Below are 9,945 nucleotides of genomic sequence, written 5' to 3' on the forward strand. Positions count from 1 at the left end.
GAAGTGCCGGGAGAACCAGCCTGTAGTACACATTTTACTCTTCACGTGGGCTCTAACATGTTACCTCTTCTATTATCCTGGTATGTTTTACAAACTGTCCATTGTGACATTTATGCAACAGTTAATTATGCTCGTTTTGTAGGCCTTATGTTTTATGTTGTTGTGTGGTTTCTGGTAATTTGAGGTGGAATGAAGTCAAGTTACCAGGGTACATTGCACTGTCAGATAACGTCACTGCTGCTAGTGAACGCAGTCGGAGCCAGTACTTTGAGTGATAGGCCTACTTTAAGTAGGTCAACATTCCTGTCAGTAGAAAATAAAATAAACTATAAATGATACATTAAGGATGAGGATACTAGGTTGAGACTAAATGGTGACAAATGATGAAGTGATATCAAAGGTGTCAGGCTGCTGCAATGCTAATGCTTAATGTAGGATGATGAATGAACATGCAAACCAACTCTTTCTATGTAATTTTGAAACCTAAAAACAGACGTCATGACAGACGCTTTCAGCACTAACAGCGAGCTGGTCATTCAGCGTTGTGTGGATGTAGCCTCGATCAAAACAGACCGCTCTGCTGGAAGCTGGGAAGAACTTTACCAAATCAAGGACACCTGCCAGTTCATCAACGCTAACCAGTTCAAGAAGGTATGTGGACAGGATATGGCATACTTGGTCTGAATAGCACTTTGTATCTGGTATAGTTCTATCGTATAGTACTCAGTGGCTTTTGTTTAGTCATAAGCACTGAGATGGCCACTAGTCAGTAGTGTATGATAACAGCATAGAATAGATCATTTGTGCCACTCTAAGCTGTTTCTTTTTCCAGAGTGCAATATAAAGAAGTCTGTAATTTTCAACAGGTTGCCCTGCAATTTCCAGATGATGTCCTGGTCGATTCCATTCCAATCTCGGCTGAAATAGAGAAGAATTCAGAAGCTAAAACCTACATCTTAGGTGACACCTCATATGGCAGGTAAAGTACACCATCGCTCATTTGGATGTATCGGTCTACTTGGGACATTATCATGTAATAAAGCATTAAAACTAAACTTTCTCTCTAATGTTTCTTTTCCTTTCAGTTGTTGTGTTGATGAGGTTGCTGCGGAGCATATCGGCGCAGACTGTATAGTGCACTATGGGAGAACATGTCTCAGTCCGTCCAGACGGCTTCCTCTCATGTATGTGTTTGGGAGGCGGCCCATTGACCTTCAGCAGTGCGCCCTTTCCTTCAGCGAGCTTTATCCAGACTCTCAGAGTCATGTGGTCATACTGTATGACGTCATCTATGCACATGCCATAGGTGAGTCATTAGTGGAATTCGACTTGATGTAGCCGCCTGCAGCTGTCTTAAGACGACTGCATAACGTTATTTCTGAGATTCTGATACGTTTTCAACCATGACATATGCACAACTCCGGGTTGTAAACGTATCAGAATCTCAGAAATAACCACGTTATGCAGTCATCGTAGACAGCTGCAGGCGGGTACATAAAATCGAAGCCACCTATTGCTTTTCTCAGGTATGGTCATGGGGAATCATCTCTGTTACACAGGGGTATGTTTATGTATGGTGTTTTTAACAAATAACACACCTGTGTCTTTGTCTGGTCAATTTTCTCCATAGATGCACTGGTGACGTTACTAAAGGAGACATATCCCCACGTGGTGGCCTCCACTCTTGTGCTGGATTATTGTCAGAGTCATGGGCAGACGCAAGGCTCTCCCTCAGAGTCTGACTGCAATGGTACAGCGCCAGAGGCAGACAGCAGGGTGGTGCAGAAATTTGGCCGGCGCTTTTGCCTGGAGGAGGGTTTGAGGGTAGAGGATTACTGCATGTTGTATGTGGGTCAGGAAGGTGCCACGCTCACCAACTTCATGATGACGTGGAACCGCTGCCCCTTCAGCTCCTTTGACCCCGAGACGTCGACAGGTCGGGCCGAGTCCGTCAACGTCAACAAAGCCCTGATGAAGCGCTACTATGCCATCGAGCGAGCCAAAGACGCTGGTGTGGTGGGTATCCTGGTTGGCACACTAGGGGTGGCGAGTTACCTTGCCATCATCGATCAACTGAAGGAGAGCATTCGCAGGGCAGGCAAGAAGAGCTACATGTTTGCCATGGGGAAGCTGAATGTTGCCAAGCTGGCTAATTTCCTGGAGATAGACATATACGTGCTGGTGGCCTGCCCGGAGAACTCCCTGCTGGACTCCAGTGAGTTCTACCGCCCGGTGGTCACCCCTTTCGAGATGGAGATGGCCTGCAACAGCAACCGGGAATGGACCGGAGAGTATTTCACAGATTTCAGAGATCTGTTGCCGGGTATTAAGTTCCTCTGTTTCTTAGCCGTGTATTTATGATCTGTTCCCTATGTTTCCTTTTTTTCTGATTTTGGGGTTGCAGTGAAACCCTTGATGGGTTGCAGTGAAAATATGACATGTAGATGGCAGTAATGTTCATTACGGTGGCCTGTCATAGGTCTGTCAGTGCTTCTATGATGTATTTGTGATTAAGTACACATTAAAGTGTTTATGTACAGCTGGTGCACATATTAGATGATATGGTTGTGCCCCTCTCCGCTTCAAGGCATTTATAATATATAATGACTGAAAAAGCCTACTGTCCCTTTGTCATGTGGAATTTCATAAGATTCTGAGGTTAATCTTGGCCTCTTTTGTAGATGGTTGCAGTCACGTGGATCTCCCTGATGCTGACAAGGAGACTGTTACAGATGTGTCTCTGATCACGGGGGCGTTGAGAGCCACAGGCCTACAGGACTCAGAGCAGGCCAAGGCAGAGTCGCAGTCATCCTCTCTCGTATCCAGAAACCAAACCATGACAGTAGCCAATACCAACACAGCAGGTGGGGAGCACACCACATACCACACCACATACATCAAAACAGTTTTCTCTACTTTTACGTTATAAAATGTATGTTTTGTATAATAATTTAGAATACCCTATCCATTATTAGAAATATGTATGTTTAACAACAGTAATTGTATAATCAAATCTCAGTATCACACTTACCTAATCTTAACTAAATAAATCACAGCACTGATGTTTGTGTCTGTTACACTGAAACCCTTGAGCGGGTCTTGTGGAGGTTGAGCTTGTTGTCTGGTGAACTGTGAGAGGGCAGGCAGGGAGAGAGCCTGTTGTTGTTTTTGGGCTTGTCTGAGTGGAGAGACAGACCACTTGTGCTGGCATGTCTGAGGCTAATCCCTGCTGTCTGCTGTTTGGCAGCCGCCTTCCTGTCGGGCCGGAGCTGGCAGGGCCTAGAGCCGCGTCTGGGCCAGACACCGGTGGTCAAGGCTGTGCAGGGACGCAAAGGCATCGCCATCGCTTACGAGGAGGAGGGCGAAGACAATGCCAACTATTCATGCTGAACGGAACAACGCTCAGCCAAAATATTGGCCCTTTTCACAACAAACCCAAGATTCTGGAGGACATATGTAAACCGTGGCATGCGTACAACAGTGCCATTATGTGCCAGGAACAAAGGCCTGTTTAAATGATGCCTACTACTAGGCCCCATGCTCCAGAATCACAGGATTTCTTTTTTCACTTATTGCCGTTGCTGTCAATATTAGTGTATATATCAATCAAAGAATGATCCATGATAAATTAATAAACATTTATTAATTGACAGATATGTAATAATCATCAGTAATCATTATTTAAGAATGATATATTAAAAAACTGTCATAGGTCTACACTGCACTGTTATGTACCTTTCGAAAATGTTAGTAGAACAATAAATAATGGCTTCAAACTTAATATGTAGGCCTTCTTCAAATACTAACAGGACAAATACTGAAATGATAAAGAAACAAGGTTTGTAATCGGATGAAAATTACAAACAAGAGTTTTGAAGTCTATTTTATGGAGAGGTAGCTTTAAATCACTTTAAATCACAAATTACTAAAGAGGGATCAATAGGATGAATGATGACTCTTCAGACACACAAAAAGATTAAAGCAACAATATTAATCTTTGTGCAGGCTTTGTACAAAAGATGCAGGGAAGATGCCAATCTTTCCTTTACACTGTCCTTCAAGCCAGTCTGTGTTAACTGCCAACAAAAATGTCAAGTCAGAGACTTTAAATGTCAAATATAATTCAGCTATTCAGACATACCCACTCAGACAATGACATGTTTAATGAGTCAAAAGTGAAAGGAAAACTTCACATAGACTTTTAGTTTATTTTAACTAAAATAAATAAAGTTTAGTATTAGCAATGTAGTTTTCTTATATACATAACCATAGAGAAGTTACCTTTGGAGAGGATTGTGATGAGATCACCTTGGGAGAAGTGGAGATCCTCTGGGCTGGAGGCCTCATAAGAATACAGAGCCAGAGCCTGCTGAGTCTGTTGGGGTGGCTTCACCTTTGGGTCCATTGAGAGACACGTTTCTCCCTCAGACATGTACAGTATACTCACATAGACTACATCTCGCATTGCACTGTAGTATGTCAGTGTATTAGATGTACTGTACTTGTAAGTATGAAGTGTAGCATTTAACAGTAACAAAAAAAGCTATCAGTGACACATTATACAATTCTTTTGGTGAAAATACATTGACAGGGAATAGAAATGAGGGTTGGTAACGATCCCTGTGTCCTAGCAACTATACCTCAGACTGGGCACACCACAATGTCAGACGGCCGCTACGCATGCAGAGCCACACCATGGTCATCTCTGACTCCCGAATGGTCACTCTTTCACCAGATCTCACATAGCTGAAGGAAAAACAGTGTTAGGGTTTTTATAATGTAAGATTATAATAATGTATAATCTGAACTAAGCCACTATTCTATGAGTATAACGTTGTTAAAACGTCTTCCTTCCATTTATTTTGTATTTATACCATTTTCAAAGAGTTAGTGTATGTTACTCAAGACAAAAGCTCCTGCCTAGGCTAAAGACCTAGTGAACAGTAAGTCTTTACAGGCCAAGTTCTTCATGCTGTTTGGTTGATTAAGTATGCATGCCATGCCTGAGAGAAAGTGTGGAGGCGGGCAGGTTGAACTTGTTGCTGATTTTCTGCAGCATGGCCTCATAGGGAACTCCAGGCATGGCTCTGATCACCACAGTGTACAAGAAGTGGACCTTTACAATGCACCCAAGAAGCTCCTGTGACCGCTCAGCCTATGACAACATGAGGTAATTAGGAGAGGGGGGCCACAAAGTAAATAGCATTTGTAATATTGAAAAAAAAAAAATATATATATATATTCCGTCACACATTCGTACCTCATCTGATATATCATTGGCATAGTCAGACAGTGCTGTCAAAAGGAAAATTCCATTATTTTCATCCTTTGATTTGTTTAGTAGAAACATTAATACGTGGTTGTGTGCCATCTTTTACTCATGAATCTCTGAAATATCCTACTGGACTACAGTACACATGTGCTGACTATCTCACCGGAGTGTCTCACAGGTCTGACTGGGGGCTCTTTGAATGGTGGCGCTGGGATCTCATTTCCTCCACTTCCATTCTACAGTAACATCAAATAAACAACATCATAGCATGACACACCTTGTAACACAGGAATTATGCACATATGGTGCAGGATGTTGAGTACATTTGTTGTTTCAAAATAGCTGTGATATTTTAAAGAGATAAAGAGACAAGAGAGATTGCTAAAGGAAAAATCTACAATTCACACACTCAGACATGTAAGCAGTCCGGAAAGCAAATGTACTGGGTGTGCATATCCCATCATAAGCCATGAGTAAAGTAAACATTACCTGTCCCTGCTTAGATGTAAGGTCCAAGGGCTCAAGGTAATTATAAGGAACAAGTCCCCTCTGAAAAGGAAAAATCCATGAAACCTCATGTTTAATGGAACTGCCTTACAGTCTGCTGTAGTCCATCAAACATGTTCATGACATAGGATGTATCTATTTAACCTGTTCTGAGCCAGAATACTGCAATGGCATAAAGACAATTAAATAAACAAATAAACTGCATGTTGGACAAGTGTTGAACCAGTTGTCATATGTAAACTGTCAAGTATAATTTGCCATTTTGCTATTACACTTTTTTGGAATGAACAATCATTCCTAGTAAACCAGTCTGGTTTGGGAACAAACTGCAGTACAAACAATACAGTGAAAGTATACCGTAAATATGAATCTTGTCTGATCTACAAACTCCCACATATAGTAATGTGTAATGTTTACTGCTGAAATCAACATAACAAAAAAGAACACCCTTTTTATATAGGAAAACACATACAGAAAATGTAAAATATTACACTGACAACATGACTATGAATTTTGACTATCATGTCCACAACAGTGACACAGGAACATGTCATTCTGATGGCACTGACATATTAATTGGCATTAATATTGGTTTTTGAGACATAATCTAAGCATTTCGAGCAAGCTGCATGTTTTGAAGACAATTCACTATGTGGTGCAGTTTGCATAAATCATTTCGAAAAATGCACTTACTGCAACCGTTAATGATGATTTGAGAAATGCACCAAAGGGTCTGAGAGAAGCTGCAAATTGGTTACTGACCCGGCATGGCCGGCCACCAGGCATGCAAACGTGCTCACCCTCTCATTAAAGATGACAGAGGCCCAGTTGTCATCTCCCTTCTGCAAGACAAAGACGATGTTGCCTGGCAACACTGCCAGCTCGTCACTGGTCTCGGGAGAGAACTCGTACAGGACTGTGTGAGGCTCTCCTTTCAGGGCTCTGGGAAGACCGAGACCAAAGGGTCAATAACATCGTCACTAAACGGATCACATTTTTGTGGCAGACATTTAGCAGTCTCACAACTGGAACATCTAGAAGATTCTACCGACAATGCTGGTATCTTGAATCAACTGAAAGAATACAGATCTAACACAGTTCACATTGATCAAGTTAGTCACAGAGAAGTGAGTGAAGGGATAGTAGTTCACACAACCATGCCGGGCTGCTTCTACCTTAGGACCTCCGGGGCTTTCGGAGTGGCTGGGACATCTTCAGTCTGTCAGAGAAAGAGGGCCTTGTAATAATTTCTACAGAGTTTACAACAGACTGTTCCAAGCAAATTCTCTTATTTTCTTCCTCTTTCATTTCTAATGAGATAATTGGGGAGTTGCAAACCTGTGGTTGCAGAGGAGCAAAACCAGAGAATTCATCTTTGTGGACGACTGAGGCCACAACCTGAGGAAACAGGGTTATGTGGGGTTATTGCTCTCGCAGAATTTTTAAGGGAGGTCAGACTCCTCTCCAGACAATAAGACACTGAGTGAGTCGTGCTTCACAGGCCAAACACTGGGATTCCATATCAGGGAAAAAACACCAACAGCAGAGAGCAAGACACACTTGAGGGAAGGGACCTGATGAAACCCATGAATATATTGTATATGACATTGAGAATGAAACCATTCAAAATGAATGACAGCATGAAAAGGTCTGCAGATACCTTGGCCTTCCCCAGGTAGTCTTTCTCCTGTAGTTCGGCCACATAATGTTTATTGGGGTGGAACAGCAGACCCTGTCGTATTTCAACTAGATCAAAGAGCTTCTGTTTCTGTATGAAGGAAGTAACAATTATTTTACATATCAGCATACCTGTCACACATTTTCTCATATCAGAGACATAGCAGAAAGAATGTTTAACCATAAAACCACTAAGACTTACATTGTTGGTGGGAATTTCGCAAGACATGCAATTAAAGGACAACTAGCTACTTTAAATGACAAGTATCATGTGTATTTATGCATCACTGTTAACCACCTGGACTACACAGATGTCAGGACACCTGATATGACCTTGTCCCTGACTCTATAGTCATGTTCACTAGTTCGCCCATTGGATTGCTTAAAGTGAGTACAGAGAATGGCAAGTTTGGCTTGGTAGCTGGCCGTGGGCCTGGGATGCCAATAGCGGAGATCACTTGTGAGCTTAGCACTAATAGTGAAATGGAGGAGCAGGGGAGGAGGTGGGAGGATTTACCACTTCAGCATGACGTAAAGGGCTACAAGGAGGGTTTTACCATAATTTCCCGACTATTAGCCACAGCTTATACATTGATTTTGCCAAATTTCTTCAGCTATGAGGTTAATACACGGGGACAGTTAATATGGTATCAATATGGTTTTGTTTCTGTTAACTTGCATAAAACACTGTCTTGCGGCTTATACACAATGGGGCTTATATGCGGGAAATTACTGTATACTTTATGACCGGAAGTGATGCCTGTCAATCAACCCTATGGGCTCCTCCCGAACTTTGTTTTGAAAACATCATTAATCATAGATGTGGAACAAATACAGATCAGGAACACAAATATGACTACTAGCTGATAAACAGAACAGGAATGAGCTCTGACCAGAATGGCTTCCAGGGCAAGGTCCACATGTCTGAACTTGGGCTTCAGGGCCAATGCTTTGAGGAGACTTTCTTGGGCTTTGTCCCATTCCCCTTGGTTAGCTTGAGCCAAAGCCATGTTGTGTAGGACCTAAAGTAACAGGGATGCATCAGAAAAGTGATATAATTATCGATATATCGAACATAAGCAATAGCCTGGATGGTTCAAATCAAATTGTGGTTGACGAAAAGTATGCTTGCAAAGATTCTGCATGCATGGATGTGTATGGAGGAAAGATGCTTACAAATATGTTATGACATATTAATGTACATGTGTTTTGATTGCAATAGGCCTATATAAGGCTTGGGGAAAAAAACAGAACAAGTTACCCATTCAAGATATGTGTGGACACCTCGGACAATACTGTATGTAGAAATCTCCTGCTTTTCGAACATTCTTGTGCACTGTGCTGCAATGGTGTCAGTGATCTTTTCTTGCTTACCTCAGAGGCATAGAGTTTGTATCTTAGGCCAAGGAGCTTATAATCAATCAGATTATTTCCTCTTAACCCTCTGAAGGCATTGCTGAAGTCTGCAAGGGCTTCTTCAAAACTGCATGTACACAAACATGTTCCCATATTAATTGTCAAACACTATGCAACAATATGACAAACTCAAATTTAAGCTGACAAAAGAGGAACTATGGGTCAACTTATAAAATGATGTCATCTTTCCTACAAGTCAACTTTCTCAACATTGTAAAATACTATCGCAATCAAATCTAGTGCATACAAATCAGAAAAACCAAATAAGGAAAAATCCAGACATACTTTCCCTTTTTAAAAAATGTAATTCCTCTTTGGAAAAACGCAACAGCTAAATGTTCATCCTTGCCAATACTGCAGTCAAAGGCCTGTGAGAGGACAGAGAAAAGTTCTGCTGTGAAAATAACATCGGTCTCTTTTACTTCCTTGTTTCACGTGTGTTGTATCAGTCACTGTGAAGTCTTACTAGAAACAGACCTTGGCTTTGACAAAAACAAGCCTTGAAACAAAATTAATAATTATTAGGAAAGTTAATTATTTGAAAAAAAAAAAAGACAATAGCCCTCACTTTGCTTGATTTTAAAAAGCTATAATTACTGAATTGTGTTCAAACTGAAAGAGGAACAAACCTTCTCAGCAGCCTCAAAATTGTTGTTAGCCAGCTGAAGGCAGCCAATGTTAAAGGAGATTTTGGAGTTCTTCTCGTTGATGTCTAGAAATGTCCTCAGGGCAGTCTGAACGTCCCCTTGGTCAACACATGCCACAGCCTGATCCCACTGTCGAAGAGTATTTAGGAAAGACATTCTGTCCAGACAGGCACTGTAGACAACAGCACTGAAACTGACAGTGAGGGAAATGACATTCTCTATTGCCACCACTCCCCCGCCACTTTCAGGAAGATGTTTCATTGAGCAGGAGAGAGGTTCATTATTTCCTCTCATATTGACAGCCACATTTAGCCTATTGTACAAATTACATCTAATTTGTAAAGCACTGGTAAGTCAATTTCCTCAGGCAAAGTTCTGAAAATCAAGTGGCCCACAATTATTCAAGGAACTTTCATACCATAGGAT

At 41.6% G+C, this 9,945-nt stretch overlaps 2 protein-coding genes across 2 annotated transcripts; one reads left to right on the plus strand and one right to left on the minus strand.

The window, feature by feature from the left end:
* Nucleotides 1-12: 12 nt before the first annotated feature.
* Nucleotides 13-3,650, plus strand: dph2 (diphthamide biosynthesis 2). The gene is made up of 7 exons (XM_062520986.1): nt 13-80; nt 494-651; nt 867-979; nt 1,086-1,306; nt 1,631-2,323; nt 2,682-2,864; nt 3,248-3,650. Exons 2-7 carry the CDS (start codon nt 499-501, stop codon nt 3,388-3,390), a joined length of 1,506 nt encoding a protein of 501 aa, XP_062376970.1. The 5' UTR covers nt 13-80; nt 494-498; the 3' UTR covers nt 3,391-3,650.
* Nucleotides 3,651-3,666: 16 nt separating this feature from the next.
* ncf2 (neutrophil cytosolic factor 2) lies at nt 3,667-9,774 on the minus strand. Its single transcript, XM_062520985.1, has 15 exons — nt 9,502-9,774; nt 9,158-9,240; nt 8,831-8,939; nt 8,350-8,478; nt 7,440-7,547; nt 7,118-7,177; nt 6,955-6,998; nt 6,580-6,721; nt 5,762-5,821; nt 5,436-5,508; nt 5,261-5,295; nt 5,004-5,155; nt 4,641-4,746; nt 4,282-4,393; nt 3,667-4,076 (listed from the first exon to the last, which is right to left on the minus strand). Exons 1-15 carry the CDS (start codon nt 9,673-9,675, stop codon nt 3,991-3,993), a joined length of 1,473 nt encoding a protein of 490 aa, XP_062376969.1. The 5' UTR covers nt 9,676-9,774; the 3' UTR covers nt 3,667-3,990.
* Nucleotides 9,775-9,945: the final 171 nt, after the last annotated feature.

This window comes from Sardina pilchardus, chromosome 19 (assembly GCF_963854185.1).
Source record: "Sardina pilchardus chromosome 19, fSarPil1.1, whole genome shotgun sequence".
Classification (NCBI taxonomy): Eukaryota; Metazoa; Chordata; class Actinopteri; order Clupeiformes; family Clupeidae; genus Sardina; species Sardina pilchardus.